This window comes from Micrasema longulum, unplaced genomic scaffold (genome assembly GCF_059751315.1).
Source record: "Micrasema longulum isolate JH-2025_06_02 unplaced genomic scaffold, ASM5975131v1 h1tg000309l, whole genome shotgun sequence".
In the NCBI taxonomy this organism is placed as follows: Eukaryota; Metazoa; Arthropoda; class Insecta; order Trichoptera; family Brachycentridae; genus Micrasema; species Micrasema longulum.
The window spans coordinates 568,920-590,709 of record NW_028277513.1 but is presented as its reverse complement, the minus strand read 5'-3'; the positions used below and the strand labels follow the sequence as shown (position 1 = coordinate 590,709).

Here is a 21,790-nt window from a genome sequence, read left to right as displayed (position 1 = left end):
CATCAAACAATTTTGCGACTCAGCTCTTTTCAATAATGGTAGTCTTATATTATCTTTTTGTCTAGTAGCATATTCATGACAATTTTTGTTTAAGACAACTTTATCCTTAAAATATTTTGGTAATTTATCGTGAAAAAAATTATGTATAAATATCAACATATTAAATTTAAGTCTCCTTCTTACAGATAACCATTTTAGTTCATCTCTCATTTTTTTTACATTGTTATATTTATTTTTCTTAAGAACTAGTATTGGCAATTTCATTAATCTTACACATTATTTTGATTATAGAAAACTACTTTTCTATTCACGAAGTGTTTAAATGTGAGAAGGCTTTGGGTTGGGGAGGATTTCACTTTCGAAACAATCAATCTTCCTCCATGTTACTCATGTTTTAATTTCGTCCCCAGGATGCCGTCAGGAGCACCAGCCGAACCGGCGGGGGAGGCGCCAGGAGTCCCCAGGACTGAGCTTCAGGAGTTACAGTTGAAAGCTGGACAAGTTACCGATGACGTGAGTATAATGCTTCAGCAGTACTGCCGTGCGATCCCTAAACCGCCGTAACTCGAAAAATCCACTTTCGAGAAAAACGCAAAAAACTTTTCGATCAAGTAAATCGCGATGATGTTGATGAAAACGTATTTTTTTAAATTTCGTCATAAGGCTATGATTATGACAATCAATTGTGAGAAAAAAGCGTTTTATAAAAGTCATTAAAAAAAAGGAAAAAAAGTTTTTCTTATTCGCATCATTTATTACAGACAGAAAATGTAGCATTAAAATTTGATACTGCAAAAGAAAGCTAATTTTAGTAATAATGATATAATCTACCTGTTTTAAAATTAGAGAAAGTCGGGAAAATGCCGAAACCCGTCACTAGTTCATTGATTTAACTTTCGACCGTCTTTTAAAAACAACCTAAACTAGGTTTTCTGATCAAATTACATAATGATTACTATTAAGATGTTGATCATTGCTTTGTTTTATATTTGAAAAGATTCTTTTAGAGGTAAGCAAATAGAACAGGTTGTAAGTTGTAAGTACAGGATTGGATAGATAATTTCAAAAAATATTGTAGGAAATTAAGCTAATTTCTTCTTCTCGGTCTTTTGGTCTTGGCAGAGCAGTTGTGGTCACATTGGCAGGAGGGAATCCCGTCGTTACGATCCACCTCCATCCTCTTCTATCTTCAGCGCTTCTGAGGGCCTCCTCAAGAGGAACGCCAGTCGCTTCTGTCACCAAATCTGGCCACCGGGTGGGACTTCTTCCACGAGATCGAGTTCCCTCTAATCGGCCTTGTACCACTATTTTTTCCATATCGTCTCTTCGTCTCGCAACGTAGCCGAAGTACCCGAGAACACGGATTTGTACAGTGGAAGAAAGACGCTGTTCAATACCAAGTTCTCGGATTATAGAGATGTTAGTCCTATGGGCTGTCCATGGTATCCGCAGCATTCGACGCCCAGCACTACATTTCAAAAGCGTCTTTCTTTCTTCGTTCTCTTTCTCTCAAGGTCCACGTTTCTGTGGCGTACAAGAATATAGGAAGAATGAGGGTTTTAACCATTATTATTTTTGCAGACTTGGTAATACTACGTTTTTGCCAATATCACGCTTCTTTTAACTGTCGTAATTTTTACTAATATTTCTAATATCGTGTTTCGTTTAATTGCCGTAATTTTTATTTCAGTCCCTCGATAGTACGAGACGGATGCTGTCACTATGTGAGGAGGTAAGTTGTCAAATACAGATATTAAACAATTTTCATACTTTCCCCCTTAAATTAACTCCTGTGAAATTTTTCGTCTCAAAATTTTGATGGTACCTCGCGATCAACTGAAATCATCAATCAAGCTCATGATGACTATACTAATTAGACGATACATATCATGACTTGACCATTTAATATATTCATGTAAACATAATGGGTTTTTTAAATGGTAAATAAACAAAATTAGTAAAAAACATGAACTCATAAATGAGATTTTTTCTAGTTTAGTTGTCGTTTGTATTGCTGTCGTTAATTCTGTCGGTATTGTTTCCTACCATGGCCGCGTGGTTTCCCGTGACTTCAGTTGATCGCGTGTTTGTTTGGTCTGTTATGGGAGGTGGAGACTACGTCACTCTCCCCGTCCCATACCTCGGGGTAATAATCGTAATTGGTGTCCATCTTTCCACTAAATAAATACAATTGATGTGAGGAATGTTCCGGAAGAAAAACACCTTTTTGAAATGAATAATTTCTTGTCGAAAGAAAAACCGCAAATGCAGTTTTATGAATAATTATTAATGCTTAGTTATAATACCCATTTTTGGTGTTTTCTTTTCGGTACATCAAGCAAAACGAAAGTATCCCGAGAACAAACTTTGAGGTTCATTTGTATGGGTACGAGTTGTTTTAGTATGAAGATGTTTTAGGGTTTAAGAATATTCTCGGACCCTTCTTCGCCTGATCTGGTACCGTTTCTAATTTTTTTTTTGATAAATCCTAAATTCTCCGTTGGAAAAATGATCCGATTTATTATTCCCAGATGTTAAACTGATCCCTACCAAAATATTCCCATCAATTTGTGAAATTCACATTTTGCATACTCCAACACCTAATCGATCGTTCCAAGTTCAAGGTAGAATGTAATCCCATGTATCGATCGATTACTGTTGGCTCTTTGCCAATTTTTGATACAAATTTTCGCGAAAGCTACGCCATTGTTTGGCCATTCTCGTTCGAAATGAGTTAGATCAGTTAGATCTGACCCAATTTGCACGGTAAAATTTTTGGTATAAGGATTCAGAAAGCATCGTCTGAATTCCACTCCAATTCATTGGCTGCTCGGCTGATTCGCGATTTTCATTATAAAATACGAGTTTTAATTGATTTGATTATAATAGCGGTTAATTTTTTTAAATTGTTTTTTTTTTCGGAGTCAGCCAATCGGTCGATGTTGGGTTTTTGTGTGGTACCAGATCGAGGCTGTTTCAGACTGGAGTCGGCCCCGCGGGGCCCCTGACCCCGGCCAGAGCCCGGCCACCGCCGCCTCCCGCTGCATGACCCCAATCGTTGCGCATGCGCCAACTGCTCGATATCATACGGCATAACTATTCGGGAAACTCTTACGCAAGAGAGATTCAATTTACAATTGATTTCAAGTTAACCCTCAATAAGCAATGATAACCAAAAGGTCTCAAATTTTAGATCACGTTTTATTATTTTCATTAAATTTGCGAACACAAACAATATAATTTTTTATACGTACAAACATTGTTTTCGTATGACTTTGCTACCTCTCCTATAAAAGCAAGATGCTTGTGTTTAATACGGGAATAAATAATGTAATATATATTTTTTTCATTCACCATTCGCTTTTGTCAATAGATTAGTTTAAATCTAACAACATAAAGAACCAAATTAAAATTATATTTTAAAATAAATTATACACATTCCTTTTAAAGCATCTTAAGTCTGTTAAGAAAGCGCGATATCGATTTTTTTAAACAACCATTATTTGATATTTTAATTATTGTAGATGTATAACTTTTTTGAGAATGGATGTTTAAGTCCTTAGGTCCCTGAGAGGTTGAATCCAGTACTATTCTACATGGATTTGGATATTCTTAAAACATTGTTCATAAGACGATTCTTTTTGAAGGTTTTTTTAAATTGAAACATTTGAAAATAACTTGCAAAAATTCTAACAGCGAAGAAGATGATTGCACCATTTGAAAAAAGGAAAGTTAATTTACGTTTAGGAAAGCCGCTTTGAGTTAACTATATCAAGGCATTTAAGAAACCCAGTATTAAATTACCAATTGCCTCCAATTTGTATGCATAATTTAACTTTTCCCTTACTGTCCCAAAAACACCCGCGCGTTACGGTGCTGTGTAGTCATTACACATGCAAAAAGTGAGAGATTTGATATCGGAAAAATGTAATATTCATAGGCAATTGCTTAAATTATTTATGGCTGAAGTCAAAAGTGATGATATTTCTAATCTATTGTTGACAATTTTCGTGTATAGCAACACGAAAAAAACATTAGCTCATGCTCGCAGCGCTGGTGAAAGAACCACCCCCGATGAAAGTCGGAAAGCTACTAACTGGCGTCTGGGAGAAATACTAGAAACTTAGCTTTTCGCGCGTATGACGTGTGAAATTGTCTCTCGCTCCCGAATACGAGTGTGCGAGGCAATTAGAAATTTGGATTAGTCTTTTACTACGTACTCCGCAACATGCGACACATTGGTAAACTTTCTATTGTATTTGTGATTTATCTCCGATTTTTGGTAAAATGTTTTTTCTGTTCTCAATAAGCATAAATTATTGAATGAAAAAATATTTTAACCGATACGTTAATGTATGTGTAACGGGGGAATATCGAAAATCTTAACCCCATAATTTATTATGTCTATGGAGATATTAAAGTTATTAGATGCAATGTGTACTAGCTACACATCACCGGGAAGGGAGAGTTAATAAAAAACCCCTTCCAATATTTTCCCCCGAAGCTTGAAAACGTCCCGGTTTCCCACTTTGACCTAATATTTATTTTTCGTTTTCTTTTGATCTCTCTTTTGTTGTCCTTGGCTTCAAAGCCTCTAAATTAATTTTTGTTTTGCGAAGGTTAAAATGTTCCTACTTAAAACAAAACCATTTTGCGTATTTAAATCATTTTATTTTAATCAAGTTGTTAAGAAACGAGTCTGTTTATAATTTAAGAAAACGGTCCGTCCATTTTTTGGCCTTGTAAAATATTAAGCATTTTCGGAGCATGAAAAGAAGTTCATCTGATTATATTTTGGCTTTGTGGTATAGTGGTCAGCGTGTTTTTATACCATAAACGAGGTTTCGGGCTCGATCCCCGTAACCTCGTTTATGGTATCGTCTTTTATTTCAACATTTCACGGTCCTTGGTCTTTTTTTAAAAAATATATACATATTTGGACCTATGTATTTAGTAGCCTAACGTGTCATGTACAAGGCTAAGGTACTCGAAAAAAATAGTAATTGTTTGTCTTAGAAATAGGATGTTCGATCACCGATTTTGGTTCATTACCTTTATGAGTCCAATCACCATTGTTGCAAAGTCCAAGAACAATGGCGCGTGATAACTACTTTTAACGACAGTGTGAATATCTGTTAAGGATATTCCACCTTTCCTACATTCTGCTTCACGATTATGGCGTTGTAAACTGAAAAATGGGCACTGAAATAACAGATGCTCGATACTCTGTGAAGAAATATCATCGCATGGACAATAGTCATCATTCCTTCATTTAAACCTATGTAGGTAACTTCTCATAGCTCCGTGTCCGGTAAAAATTTGGGTCGTTTCGAAAGTACTTTGGTGATGACGACGGAAATTGCTGCATCAGCCAGCGTTGGGAAAAACACTAGTGGTTTTACCTGTAGAAGAAGGCCCTTAATTAATCATCTTGATTTACAAATCATTTAATAAATCAATTGATTTACCAATCCAATGCTCTATTAACTATTGGATGCGAATAAATTACTATTATTAAAATTTTGTATGCAAACATTGGATTTAATTCGAAGGTGATTTAGCAAGATTTTAAGTATGGCCCTTTTTAATACTGCTATGTTACCAATACTAATTACATCCAGAGAATTGAAGATTCTAGGATTAGAAAGTGGTAATGATCGTTTGCCACAGTAATGATTAAACTTAGCTTTGATTAATTTTACATTTCTAACTTGTCTTTTGATTGTTCGCGAAAAGTGTTCTTTCATGTACACATTATGGGATGATATCGAGCATTTGTTGCCTGCGCACGCACCCGACTTTGTGTAATGCTGACATGTGTCGTACCAATGTTTCATGTTGCCCCCAATGTCCCTGCTCATGTTCCCTTGATGTTCCCAATGCCAATGTCACTGTTGCTCAGTGTTATTATTATAATTGTTACTGTACTGTTACCGCCCGAGCTGTCCCATCCCCGACTGTTCAATATTGCCCCGCTATTTTAAAAAATGATGAAAAAACAATAAGCTACCTACCGCGATTAAAACGAGAAGCTGAATAAATTCGTAAAATGGTCGTACTTTAAATCGAACGAATCGTGGATACCGCGGATTGCGAAACAAAAAATTCAATCGACATTTTAAAAAACTTCTAAATATTTAATTATACAATGATTTTCAATTATTTCCTAACTAAGGGAGTCATGCCGAGGGAAAATTGTACAATTATTGTATTTTGTTTTTTTCGAGCGCATTCGTTCGAATTTCTTATTCGATCATTTGAAAAGTTCGTTTTTTATTTTTCCCTCGAGTCGCGTTCCGCGATAAGGCAAGTCGCTCCTTCAATCGCCATTTTTATTAATTATGAACATAGAATTCAATTTCAATGAAACAAAATTGTGAGATTACTTTTACTTACTCAGGTCGCAAGAAATAGTTTTTTTTATTTTTTTAAATCTACACAAGATTTTAATTATACCAGTTTGGTACCAAAGAAGCTTCCCTTTTAAAACATTTTCGTGATTAAAATAATCGATAGATTAATTCGATTTTCTTTTAGGACTACTTTGACTCAGTTCATTTGTCAGTATGTTTTTTCTTGTTTAATTTTACCGGTCACTTTGAATTATAATAAATTCTGCAAATTCATTATGTTAATAAAAATATAATAATAATAAATTAGTTAAGGTGATTCTAAACGAAAATATGAAACTAATTATTCAGAGATGACGCCTTTATAATATTTTATTGAAAAATGCTATTTTTACGCCTATTTTCAATGGAAATTTTACAAAGCTTGGTTTGCGGAAACTTTACACTATTGTAACAAATACCATAGCAATATAAAATCGGTCCTTTCACAAAATGGCGTACAAAACAAAAAATAAGATCAATTATTTTTTGTTTTGTACACCATTTTGTGAAAAAGACCTAAATTATATTGTTATGGTATTTGTTACAATTTATATACTAGTATAAAGTTTCCGCAAACCAAGTTTTGTAAAATTTCCATTAAATAAACGTAAAAATGGCATCTTTCAATTAAAAATGATGAAAGCGCCATCTATGAATAATTAGTTACATATTGTCGTTTAGAATCACCTTAACGTATCTGCGAATCTCGAGTAATCAATGAAAGCGATTGAAGGAGGCCCCTTTTACAATATTTCGTGTTTTTATTTTGAAAATTGTAGATTTGAAAAAAATTGAACAACCCTTTTCCTTTCCCTTTAATGTTTTTACAAAATGCAAACATTACTAAACAGTTTAATAGACGTATACATTTTATATACATGTTGCCTTAGGCAATTTCTTCCTACCAACCCAAACCGTTCAGTTTGAGAAAATAAGGAGTATTTGGACAAATTCTAGGTATTAATACAGAATCTTACAATTTTGTACAAAAATTGAAACAAAAATAAACTAAAAATCTACACTATACTATGAAGACGCTTCGTTCGTTGTAAAAACGTGATAGAGGAGTTAACTAGGGAATTTTTAAGCAAGAATTATTTTGCCTTTTGGCACATTCGAATTTTCAAAATGAAATTATTATCATCATCATTCTCCTTTCCGCATCCAGTGGTGTATGGGGCACTGCATTTATAAACCGAATGCAGCGTATTTAGATCGTCTGTTACACGAAGGTAAGGTGATCAGTCCTACTCTTCAGGTGCCGGTCCAGAAACAATTTAATCTGTGACTTGGATCTGGAAGGGCCAATGTCAGATTTCATATTTTTCATGTCGCTATTTTGTAGAGGGTCGATGTTAATTAAATTTGTATACTGAAATATTTTACGAAAAAAAAAAAATTCCACGATAATGGCCAGCCTCCACCGTAGAGTAGCAACATAAAAAGTAAAAGTAAAAACAATATGAATAATATTAATAAATATGTATTAAAGATAGTAAATACACCCAGTTTAAGTTTTTTACAGTATTAATATAATAGAATAATATCAGGACAAATTAGTTAGGAGAAAAAAGGAATACTTTAGGTATGAAGAGATAAAGTAAAGGTGAGAAAGAGCGATTTTTATAATAAAATAGGAAAATATCTCATATTACGAATACCGATAAAAACATTTGAAATGGATTGAGAAAAATTCATTGTATTTTCAAAACAAAAAGGATATTCTGAAGAAATGTTTTCATACGTAATTTTTAAAAATAAATTGTTAAAAAATATGTCTTTACAAAAACGCGACATGTTTGGCCATGACAATAGGGAAATATCACTTTTTTTTTACGTTTTTAAAGTAATAAAGGTCTATGAAATACTGTCTAGTAAAAAAAGTTTTTTTTGCTAATTATTGGTAGCGTAAAAAATATTTTTAAATTTGTAATTCAGAATTCCCGCGAAAATGGTCATTCCATTGGCCACGCCCCTAATACGTCACGATTTATGTTTATTTGTTCCTGCCCATTCAAATTTGTTTAGAACATTGTCACGAATCTTGACGTCGCAACCACCAAGGCCAAACATGTTGCCTTTTTCTAGCGACGTATTTTTATTAAATTTCTTTTTTACATTTATGTATGAAAACATTTCTCCACAATATCCATATCGATTTTGAAAATACAATTAATTATTCTAAATCCAGTTCATATATTTTTTTCGCCATTTGTAGTATGTGATATTTCCCTATTGTGAAGTTTCGTGACGATTTTCTATTTTAATTTAAACGGTCATAAACAAAGTTCAAAATTTAACCGAATCGTGACGTATTAGGGGCGTGGCCAATGCAGTGAACCGTTTTCGCGGTTTTAAAATTATAAATTTAAAACTATTTTTAGTAATCAGTAAAAAAAAGGTTTTTTTTTAACAGTATATTTCATAGACCTAATTCATAGACTAATTTAAAATTGTAAAAAAAAGTTGCATTTCCCTATTGACCAATTCGGAATTCACTTTCGAGAAATTACGTCAATGATTTATACACTGTTAAACATCTTGTTTTAGTAGCGTTTACATGTAGACGATACATTATTTTGTCCCAGGACTCAACCACTGTCCACGTGAAAACAACAATTCATAGGACAAAACATTGTCTTGAGACATCGCCAGCGAGATAGACGGGCAGGCTATCTCCGCGGAACAATGACCAACCTCCACCATTGCGCGTGGCCAACGTGTAGCTCCCAAAAAAAATTTCAACCCTTTTTATTGTTTTGTTCTACCTTTAACAACTCCATGGTATAAAATAAATAATAATATTTTTTAAGAATTTTCGTATTGTCCCAGCGTTCTGTCCTGCTCGCTCGAGGCTGTTCACGGAGCTGGGACATGACAGTATTGTCATATCTATTGTATTGTCCATGTAAACGGCCCGTTTAAGTATTTCAAAAAGTTTTTCATTCTCATGTGTCTGATAGGATCGTATAAAGAGAAAATAAACTATGAATATGGCATGCTCTTGATGTCTTTGACCTGTTTCGTAATGTTTGCATTTCCCTTGGGTATGTTCTGTTCAATGTGCTTTCCCCGAGCTTCTTCTCTTAAGGTGCGATGCTGAATATGATTTGACTGCCTGCTGATGGAAATGTTTGGCAGTATGGAACATCACCGTACACACCCGCCTGCTCCCTCTCCACCCCTCTCCAGATTATCTTTAGTCTGTCGCTATCTATTACCCTCTTCTAAAACACGAGTACCTAATTAAGAATAAAACATACTATTGAAAGTTTCATTTTTAAAAACAATACAGCCATTTAAAATACTTAACATTTCTGAATGAAATTAAACCTGCGTTGGTTGATTTCACTTTCATCGTTTTTCATATCTTTAATATGTTTAAAATATTTTAAAAATGTAATTTTTTATCAATAGAAAATACAATGCAATTTGAGTATAATATTTAAATAGCTTTTTTTCATCAAACTAGTTTAAAAAAATATCACCGGTTAAGTATTCTCCCTAATGTTGTTATTGAATTCTTGAATTCATAAGCAAAATATTACAAACTAAGTATGTAATAACTCAATCATATTAAATCATTGTTCTAATATTTATATTCTTTGAATGAAAGTACAGTGCGACTTCAAAGTAACATTAAATTTTTGGTCTCCCAATCTCCTTGAAATTGAACGAGGTATCTTTATTTTAATAATTTATTTCGGTAGGTACTAGTTTTGATCTTGTAGCTTTTAATAAAGGCACAATAATCTCTTTTCCCCCTTCTTCCTCCATCCCTCACCGTCCTTTCGCTGTTAGTGGCTGCTGACTGTTGCTCCCTATCTGTTTCTGTATATCACTGTTTCCATATGTATATTTACTGTCTATGTATATCTTTACTTCTTCCTATAATTTTTCTATGAATGTGTGTTTTATATGGATATTCCTTATATGATTTTGTATAAAATACACACGTCTGTTGTACCTTGATAAGATCTGTCTGTCAAATGCGTTTTGGGATGTTGCTCCCGTATTCAAAATAGCTCGGCTCCGATACATTTTAGAATTTTAAACGATTGACAACTTTATACCAATCACCTGTCAATTAAAAATGTTTTCATTACCGAATTTTAACTAAATGTTTTTAAACTGTATGTTGTGCTCATTTAAATTATTTAGCGAAAGAGTATCTTCATAGATAGCATTTTTATCACATCAGGGTATTTCTCATTGTTCCCAATTGCCTTGTGAAAGCATTCGTTGTAGAACAGTGTAAAGGTGACAATAGCCATCAAGGCGTTTTACTTGATGTTAGAAAATACCTTATTCCTTTTTGACTTGATTGATGTATTAAACTTCAGTCCGGACTCTTTCCTTACCGGGGCAGCATCCTAGGCAGCTAGCAGCGTATGAAGTGTAATTAAGCATGTTGTACACACAATATGACTTCTCCGGTTTACTCTCTCTCTTTATATAACCCTATCTCTCTGAATATATAAAGCCTGTCTTTATAGATATCACGCTGAACTATAATCAAGAATTATTCTTCTGCAAGCACTTGACAACTCGGGAGCCACCGATCATGACTAAAGACAGTACCTACCATACTTTCCATCATCATGTTCAGGGATACAAACTCCACTTTACAGGTCATTGAAGACTACGACAACCCAAACAAGAATGAATATACTATTAATTTATTACCCATTACGTACTTTTGATTGATTTTTTTTATTTATATCGCCTTCAAAATTTTAAAATGCACTAATCATAACGCAATTTGATACTTACCAATAAATAAAATATCAATCTCAAGTTACTTCTAACCTATTTTAACTTTCAGAACTACTCTATACTGTGACACAATGTTTTCACGGAAGTCTGTTTTTTATCCATGTTTTTTGAACGGCAGTTTGTTAACTCACCATTTCAGGTGCCATAAATATTTTATTTCACAGCGTTGGTCAAAAAACATCGAGACATGACACATCAATCATTTTTGGACATCATTGACGTCGTAACTCATTCATAATCATCATGTGTCTCCACTTGATATATCGCCTTGTTGCCTAACTGCACCGAACCATCAACTATGCACTCTCCCTATAGAAACCATTCATCTAGAACTGGGAGACATTTCGTCTCTTAATCCACCATCAACCGCAGAATGCTACAATTAGAAAACTTCAAAATCACCATTTCTGAGTTAACCGCTAAAACACATATTTGTATCTTCCTCCGTGATCTGTCTGATGATTTGAATGCACGACTTGTCTATTTGTAACATTCACGAAGGAAGATAATTATGTTTTTAGTGGTCAACTTAAAAATTCTGATTTTGAAGTTATCTAGTAATAGCATAGAGCCCACTATATATTTAAACATATATATTCGACAAAGTAAATACCATGATTTGGGTTAATCGCCCTCTATTCATTGAGACCTATATTGCTATTAAACGTTAATTTCCTTTAGAAACACACTCAGTTTGCTTGGGATTTTTTACTGTTTTCATTAGCGTGCATACAATTTGAAGCTTTGTAACCGGTACAATAGATGGCATTAAACACAATCAACTTTCTTGTTTCAATAATCCAATATTTATACCTGTGCCGTACTTACTGATGAGAATGCCTTTAATGCTATAAGCATCGATTGGATTGAGCTATTCTTTACAATAATAAATTCTTTTTCATTCTAAACACATTCCAGATTGCACTATCACAATGATAATAAAACCCATTCACAGTCAAAATAATATTTTCACACATTCTAAATAATGAAAATGATTATTTTACTGTCATGTAAAATGTGAAATTTGTTATATTTGTGTAGTTTGTGGTAGTGTACCATCAGTAGTAGCCTTTTAGTAGTAGGTCCCCTCAGTGTGCGCAATGTGCAGTGTGCAGTGCTCGTACTGTCCCATCACAGTCTCACCTCCCGGGAATATATAGCACCTCATCCTGCATCACGTCACTCATCCTCACCGACAGTCACGGCTCCCGGTCAGCGTCGTACTAAATCTAACACGGGCACTACTCTCCGCAGATTCACAGACCACGCGATGGGAGACAGCAATGACAAGATGGCGGCGGTCTCTCCATCTCTCTTTACTACATGGTGATATTTGGCTATGTCGCGGCTAAGCTCACATATATGTTCGGTCTCTCACTGTGATACACTCGGGGAGGCGGGAGAGCTGGCCCCGCGGGGTCAGCTGCCCCGCCCCCCGCCCACTCGATACTAACATGGATGTGTCCCTTTCTGTTTGTTTGGCCGGGCCCGTAGAGCAAGGAGGCGGGAATACGCACTCTGGTCGCCCTAGACGACCAGGGAGGTGAGTGAACATACTACTAACTACCTACTGACTACCACACGCCACACGCCGCCACAGGCACGCCCCGGGACACTCACTCACCACACGGCAGTAGAGGTAGCGTAGTGTAGCCGCATGCCGTCTGTAGCCCGCTGTGCCCGCTTGTCGCTCCCGCCCGCGTCCCTAGCGCAGGTCCCCTACTGACTACCTACTTCTGTATAGAGCGAGGAACGCGGCGAGGCCAGCGCCCGGCTGCTAGGCCACCAGGGGGGTAAGCACCGCCGCACCGCACCCCTCCCACACCTCCCTTAACTCTCCCCTTTGCGGGACTGGTTTGTTTGTTTTTGTGTTCTTGGTTCTTGTGTTATGGGGTCGAAGTTCTCTCATCTTAATATAGAGCGGCCGATTGATTGTTGCAAAGCTATCTTATATAGAAGGTTCATCTTCAACACCTGTCGGATCTTTCTATACTGTTTTATTTCATAGTTGTTTAGGAAAGATGTTTTTATTTCTGATTGTTTTTATTTTGTACTTGGGATCTGTTTACTTTTCGATGTTTATAGAGAAAAAGCATTTCATTGTTCGTTCGGGATGTTGGATCTGCGATGTTCGGAGGAATGTTTAATGGCTCTTCCACCTTTCCTGTTGCGCAATACCCGGACCGCTCTTCTTGTTTCCTCCCCCCGCCGACCTAACCTAACCTAACCTAACCTCACCTAACTCCGCAAGAACAGCGGTCCATATTGCTTCATGTTTATTTATTATTTGGTAATTTTAAGTTATTATTTACATTTCAGTAAATATTAAGCTCTTGAAATGATTTCATTTTTTTTAGGAATGGCTTACATCTGATTATATTAATTGGCTTAATTTTATAATTTTTGTTTCCAGTTAATGAATTTTTGACTTCTTCCATCATCAGATATCATTGTTTTCATGATCTTCCTTTTTTTCCCATTATCTTGTTCCTGAGTTTATTGGAGTTCCATAATTTTGTTACTGCTAATTTTAGATTGTCTCGCACATTTGCACAAAAGTAAAAATAACGTATTCATAAATGTTCCTGTAGTATAATAAAAGGAATCCTCAATCACTTATCATTTCTGTACTGTCAGATTATGGACCTCCAATGTAGAATTGTTCAGTTGTTTATTAAAGTGTATTTTGATTTTTTTGATTTATTTTTGATTTTCGTACCTTCCGAGGGAAGCTTTTGCAATTTGTTTACTTTGACTAACGGACTACATGAAAAGCATAGAATATGTATTTTTTTAAATTGTTCTTTACACATTTTTATTCTTCGAAGTTTAAAAGTAGAAATATTTGTAAAATTTCATGTTTTTTTTAATGCTTCAACTATTGTTAGATTTATAAAAACAAGCAGTCTACAAGTTCTATCTGTTAACTGACAGTTCCCAACTAGGGACAGTACTGAGTGCACTGAAATTTTAATTAAATTCATTAAGGAGATTATAATCTTTAGTATACAATTTTGAGCTATACATTTTTCCAAGCAAATATACGCAAAATACAACTTTTTAGTATTATTACGAGAGAATAACTTAACTAAGGTTAATAGGTGTTATGATAGGTTAAGACAGCTTAGCAGTTTTAAGTAAGATTAGGTGATATTACTTATAATTTTTGCTATGGCAGTTATATAATTATTCGCTTTTAAAGGATATTTCATCCTAAATTTTCTGATGTTGGTTCAAGCATCAAAACGTGTGTAATTAAGTTAGGTAGTTACGTTAGGTTAGGTTAGAATCAACGGGTGACGTTAAGAATTGTAGAAACTCGCGTCTAGAAGTTTCCCAGCAAATATACTATAGTTAAAAAAAATATGGCCATGTACAAATTAGTAAATTATACACAGTGGATACAGGATCACTCCAACCAGTCAACGTTTGGTTATAAACCCTTGTAAAATGAATTTCTATATTCCCTTCCTCTAAGATTCCCCGTATCTATTGGCACTATCTGTGTTATTATTACATTGGGATAGCAGCGTAGTTGTCGTTTTGTGAGGTCAGGATAGTAACGAAGTTGTCGCATTGTAAGGTTAGGTTAGCTAGTTTATTTAGCGAGGCGGACACGAGCTGTAAACAAATTGCAAAACCTTTCTGTGTCCTTTCCCTATGGCCGCTTATAGTCTATGGTTCCCTCCAGAATGGCGATATGTGGGCCACAGATATAGTGACACTGTGTGTGTGTTTTGTAGAGCCACGAGGTGGGCATGAAAACCCTCGTCATGCTGGATGAGCAAGGGGGTAAGCATCCACACCTTTGTACCATAAACAAAAACAGATTTTTTTCTACCATTTCTCATTTCTTTTGATTTATTATTAACCTTAGTTTTGTGATGTGGCAAGATACCGTTTTACAGATATTAAATGAAAGCTCGCATAGAAAACTATACGTTTTATGTGCATATATGAATATCAGCTAAATTGATTGCATTCTACTAGAATATTTTTCTGATTGAATTAGTTAATATTTGTACCAAAAATGGGATATTTAATGATACATTTTTGAATATTGTTCACAGATTTCTGTGTTTTATTTACTCTTTTTATAATCTATAATTGTAACTGTCTTTTCAATACATAATAATAAGACTTGGGAACGTTCTGACTTCTTGTAAAAGTATTTTTACTAACCAGTGGAATTAAATGATGTGTGTTTTAAAATTGGGAACAGTATCTTGTCACCGTTTTGTCGTATTATTAATTTATTTTGAGAGCACCTTGTTGGTTTTTTCCTTATTTAATTTATTTATTAGTTGTTTAATTTCTCTCATAGACGCCAGTTATGATTTATTGTTTTATTCTATTCTCTTCATTTATCAGTTTCGATGAATTGAATCGATTTGACGGTGCAATGTTTCATATTAAACTTTACCAAATAGCGGCCTAGAATTAATTAATTACAGTTGTACAGAAAACTTTAAGAGAGGTTATAATCAAATCTAATAATTTCTAACTGAAGACATCTAATGCAGTAAAGATAGAAAGTATAATAAATACATAATATTATTTATGTTATTCACAACAACTGCCTACCTCAGTTAGAATTCTTTTATGTTCATCTACTCTATGTTTTCTAAAGTAAATTTGTCAGTACGGTAGTCTAATTTGATTCTGTATAAAATAAGTTACACTTGAATATGTTGATTTAAATAAGTTAAGAAGATACGGCTGGTGCTAATATCCCTATGTGGAAATCTGTAATCAGAATTAAACTGCTATTATTTTTAGCTATATCACGCTTTCATGCGTTGGATTTATATTTATGTACATACATCGTTATGTTTTTCACCGTAATGAATCGATGCGATGTTAGCATCTCTATTTGACTGATGTAATCTTTCTCTGTTTTATTTATCTTTTTTCATTTGTTTTATTTGGTTTTCTGCTGATTGTTGACAGCATCGTGCAGCTATATATATTAATTGTTTCTCGATGTTATACCATCTCTCTGCATTAGTGAATACTCCATATCTGTTTCTTCCGAATGTATTCTACGTATCGTATCCCCCATCTGTGTGTTCCTCTGTCCATGAAGTTGATATGAAACATTGCATAATATTTGTTAGTCGAGCACAGTGTAGATTGTAGCGCTTGAAATATATACCACTCACTTCTATACAGAATCTCCCACGGATCCGACTCTCTAAACATTTTCCCTTCACCAGTTTTCATCACCCGCAACTTACTTCCGCCACATCTCAGCCGGCTTAATACACATTCCATACATTATCTCTCTCTTACGCAATGCCCCGACACTCCAGAACTTACAAGAACAAATATTACGATCGAACCCGATTAACAATAACTCACGCGTTATTTATTATTAGGAATATTTGCTGTCAATAATTTTATCACATTTGCCGCTTTTAAGGTGAGATATAGTTTGTTGATCCGTTATATTTTAAACTCTGCAAATGTAAAAAAGGTTACTCAAAATTATTTCAAATTCTCTAAAACATGTTTTCAACTTATCCTATGATGATTTTTACTTTAAACTTATTGAATCTATTAGCGACAAATAATTGTGATTAACTTGCTTTTAAATACTGAAAAAGAAATAATACGAAACTACAATACATGTATTTTTTTATTGTATCAATCAATGTTAAAAAATAATCTTTTTTTGAGAAAGACAGATGTCCGCTTTCAGTTATATTATTTAAATTGCTTTTGCTGTAGAAAAAATACCACTTTGTAATATTGTTGTTGAATTTGACATATCTATACTCATACTGTTAAGGCAACTCATAAATTATATCCCCACTGCCATACATTCACATTACAATTTCCAGAAAACAAATAATCTTTCTTCCTCAGGTGTTTACAGAAACTCTCTTCAAAATAATATTACTCTACGACATCCACAAATTTATAATGAATAACATGTACTAACATTCAAATATTATTCTTAATAATAAGGATATTTTATTGTTTATGAAAAGTATACTATACAAAATTTAAAAATAATTATACAAGTAAACAACAAATAGTTTTTGTGGCATTTAAATAAATTTTACAAATATTTTAAAAACCATTTATAAACAATAAGCTATATCTTATTTTCACAGTGAGGTTTATGACATACTAAAATGGTCATACTAAACTAATTAAATGAATTGATTACTTAAAAAACATATATCTGGCATTTTAATATGTTAAGCTCGGATAGGAAGAATTGAGGTGCCATTTAAATAATAAACCACACTTATCAACAACTTTAATCATATTTTTTTCTTGCTATTATAATTATTACCTTTTTATTAATTATTTTTTTGAAAAATGTAATTTTCTTTAAACAGTGCTTCGGTGCAAAATTTCAAAATCGAAAGTTTTATTTTACAGATGTGAGATTTAATAATGAACCTATATTCCCATTTTTAACTAATCGTGTTTATGTTTAATGTATGATTATTGTATTTCAAAAGCCTCCCTGACACCCGCTGTGTGTCTATTAATGTCTACATTAATAAACTAATAATTTACTCTTTCAGATATATTTGACACTTCACAAAAAACTAACCAATTTATTAAAGACAAATTATACAATGAAAATGTATGCATCGATTAAATTATGTCATAATAGTGTTTGTTTCTGCATAATTAATCTGTTCATAATTTATTAATTCGATCATATAATAATTGGTGTAAATTATTCATTGTAAATTTGTTTTTTTTTTACAAACCAACGCTCGTTTTTCATTACCAAGAACTCAAAAAGATTCCACACATGACTTTATAATAAATTTTACACTAATTCGCTCGCCTTCTTTCTCTCTATACTGACACAAAACACACTTTTCAAATTGATTTCATTCTATAATATTGGCTTCAACCAAACGACACACACCGGGAACATATTTCGTTAACTGTTCTGTGTCTCTTGGCTTTCCTTGGTAATGTATGACGAATGTGCCGGGAACTAACCCTCCCACTGAGGTTTGCTGCTTAATGTTCGATATTCTGATATGATTGTTAGATTTGCGGAATATACAACAGGCTATTTTCTGTACTTTCAATTATTCGAGGCGTCCTGTTGGCAATTCTAAAAGTTAATAATGACAGAACTGAATCTATTGATCCCTAATCATAATTTGGATCGAATTAAATTAAAAGTGTAGATTAATGAAATAAATTATTAAACCATCATGTTTACCCGATTTTCCAGCCATACAAACTATATTTTTTCAATAGACACTGTCCTAAAAACTATTAACAACTGTTCACTGATCTGTAATAACTAATATCACAAAAAAAGTATACAAAATTGTCAAGGGATTTTCTATTATTTTTATGTTTCAAATGATAAATCTTTTTTACAAATGAAGTTTCTTAAGAAAAAAGCCTTTGTGTATTTCATTTTGTGACTGTTTAAAAAGTGTCCTCTCTGTTTGTCGGTTTCTCGTGGCAACAAAAGAAATCTTCAGACAGATCTGACACAACGGACAAGACATATTAAACAAGATTCCTTGATTCAAATTTTATTGTATTTTATGCACCTCTTTTTGAATAAAAAAAATAAATTATTGTAATAAAATACAGCCAGCATTTACATTTTTGAAGCCAGCTAAAGTTAGATATGAATCTAATTTGAATCAATCAAACTTGTTTAAACTATGAACTCAAGTAAAACTATATTCATTCAGAATAAAACGTTTACGAGAGTTTTAATAAGGAAATTTTTTGAAAAATAATTTTGATAATTTGTAAGTAAACTAAAATATTTAAAATACAGAAAAATCTGAAAGTTTCCTTATTATTATAGACTTAATATGGGCTGTATTTTAAAATCAATTTCGGTAATAATTAAGAGACAATTTTCATCAATTTATATACATATTTTCTATCCACAACTTTTACAAGTCACTTTAAAATGTTGGATGCTTTGGAAAAATATAAATTTTAAAAGTAATTTTAAATCAAATGTAACTTTCATCATAAATGTTTAATTAACATTTCCTTGCAGTTTAGGATATATTTTGTAACCATCAATGAACAGTTTTGGAGATTGATTTTAAATATGCAGTTTTTTTTACTACCACAAGTAAACCAACTAACCGGTGATTTTGTGTTCCGTTGCTTTTGGCAATAAACAGAACAATTGGATCGTATCGAGGAGGGAATGGACCAGATTAACGCGGACATGAAGGAAGCCGAGAAGAATCTCTCCGGGATGGAAAAGTGCTGTGGAATATGCGTTCTCCCTTGCAACAAGTATTATATTTATTGTTTGATTGTTTTATTTAATATTATTGTGGTATTGTTACTAATTTATTAAATTCCCTCTGAAATATGAAACACTACTTTGTTGACGGTATAAAAGTTTTTAAAATTAATATGTGAACATTCAAGTTTAAATACGTATTCTGGCCATTTAAAAATAAATATTGATTTTGATTTGGGTGTTTTGCATACGGTATCTTTATGAGTGATCAAGTTTAACTAAGCTATCTTCCTAAGACTTATATACTCAATAAGGAAGTTCAGTGCTATGTGAAATTGGATATAAAAAGTGTTTTCTTACTCCTGCTAAAAATTATAGCATTTATTATAGCGTTGTATGGTGAAATTTCTCAAAAATGCATGCAAAAATTAATAAAAATGTATTGCTTTGAATGACGTCACTAGTTCTTGCGAATCAACCAACGATAGAGTGTTGTGATAGATTTACAGTTTGCTGGAAGCCAATTCAGCAATCAGCAGAACTCGCCGGAGAGAACTTGTGATGTCACAGGCGGAGTAATTTCAAAATCACAATTCCACTGATAATACGATACATAAAAATATTTTTTTTAAATGTTTGCCTAGTTTGATAGTCTACTAAATAACACAAAGCCACTGAACTTCCTCATTGATTTCCTGAGATCTTGGACTACTTGTGTCTTTGAGTGAGTTTTGTGTCATCACATCAAACATCAGTTTATTCTGGATGATCCTGTCTGACATATTATCCTAATGCTCTTAATTTTAACTATTATTACATATTTTAGGCACATTATTGATCAATTAGGTTAAATTAAATATATTTTTACTTTTCAAACTTTTTTTTGTGTTTTGATTGTTGATTTATTTTCCAGGAGTGCATCGTTTAAGGAGGATGATGGCACGTGGAAGGGGAACGATGATGGAAAGGTGGTGAACAATCAGCCACAGAGGGTCATGGACGATCGCAACGGGATGGGTCCGCAGGCGGGATACATTGGGAGGTAATCTATCCTTACCCTTTTCTCTCCTAACCCGACATTACTTACTTAAAGAGTAATTGGATATCAGGGTCTTATAGAGTCCCGACATCACTGCGACCTGTGAATGTCTATTGTGATGAAGACCGTCAATGTTACTTTAGACTTTTGATAATACAATCTATCACTGCCCTAGATTGCAAACTGCAAATTGTTGTGAAAGGGTCGATCTGTATGAGCTGTCATAGAACGACTGGTGGAGGGATGGCAACAACTCCGATTTGCCCGATCGGACTTAGTTCTCCTGGTCTACTAACAAGCTAATGAACTAACATTCCGCTTAGCCATAGCAATTGGGAAAATGTATTGATGGTGATGGACAGATTCACTATGTAGACTGAGAAAGCAGTAAATGTAAATTCTAAAAAACGCAAATCTTTTATTGACGAAGAAAAATATTAATTATCCGCTCATTAAAGCTTGAAATTTGTTTTTGCAATGTGCGTATCTGAAAAGAGGCTACAGGATCCGAGTTAGTGGAGGAGACGTTGAATGCCCTAGACTCTAGGGCCTAGAGTGAGCAACCTCAGGATAGATAAGTTGATTTGTAAAAAATAAAAATTGTTTCTAGAATAACAAAGGACGCTCGTGAAGACGAGATGGAGGACAACATGGGGCAGGTGAACACCATGATAGGTAACCTGAGGAACATGGCCATCGACATGGGATCTGAACTGGAGAACCAAAACAGACAGATCGACCGCATCAACCGCAAGGTAACTAATCTCATTAGCTACGTCACAACAGATTGCTTCACAGAACTGAACTGTAATATTTAGCAGCAAGCTGTATCATATTCCTATGTTAAAAGTATAATGAAAATATAAAATGAACAAAAAACTGAAGTAGAACCAGAATCCTGGATGAGTTTTTTTCGATCGATGGCTGCTCTCAGATAAAAATTCCGAATAAGAAAATCGAGCAGAGATAAGTCCGCCTCGTTGCGAAGTGCTTGGCGCGTCCGCCTACCATTCTTGAGGTCCCGGGTTCAATTCCTGGCAGGGTGGACCCAAAATAACGGATGATTGAAATACGCTGCATTTGGTTTACCAATGCAGTACTCTATGCACTACTGGATGCTGAGAGGGGAACGGTGTTAAATATTATTGCTGTGAAAGTCTCTATGGCGTAGTGGCTAAAAATCTTTCCTCACGCATGGGGTTCTGGGTTTGATTCCCAGTATTCCGCAATAATTAAATGTGACTTGTGTGTAATTACACGCTGTGATTCACCACTGCGATAATTGTGCCCACTGGTGCGTATAAAAAAAAAAATGATTGCATGAAATCGAGAGTAATTATGATTCCACAGAAAAGATTGAATAAGATCAGG

General features: G+C 34.0%; 1 protein-coding gene across 4 annotated transcripts in view; it reads left to right on the top strand.

The window, feature by feature from the left end:
• Window positions 1–411: 411 nt before the first annotated feature.
• Window positions 412–21,790, top strand: part of LOC148282626 (synaptosomal-associated protein 25) — a 39,304-nt gene continuing 17,925 nt past the window's right edge. For 2 of the 4 annotated variants that reach the window (XM_088224803.1, XM_088224805.1), the window contains exons 1-6: window positions 412–513; window positions 1,691–1,732; window positions 14,912–14,960; window positions 19,313–19,430; window positions 20,294–20,422; window positions 21,030–21,174. In XM_088224803.1, coding sequence (XP_088080929.1) covers window positions 412–513; window positions 1,691–1,732; window positions 14,912–14,960; window positions 19,313–19,430; window positions 20,294–20,422; window positions 21,030–21,174 — 585 coding nt within the window. Of the gene's footprint in view, window positions 514–1,690; window positions 1,733–12,662; window positions 12,712–14,911; window positions 14,961–19,312; window positions 19,431–20,293; window positions 20,423–21,029; window positions 21,175–21,790 lie in introns of all 4 variants that reach the window. The other 2 variants (XM_088224804.1, XM_088224806.1) reach the window with 1 other exon arrangement.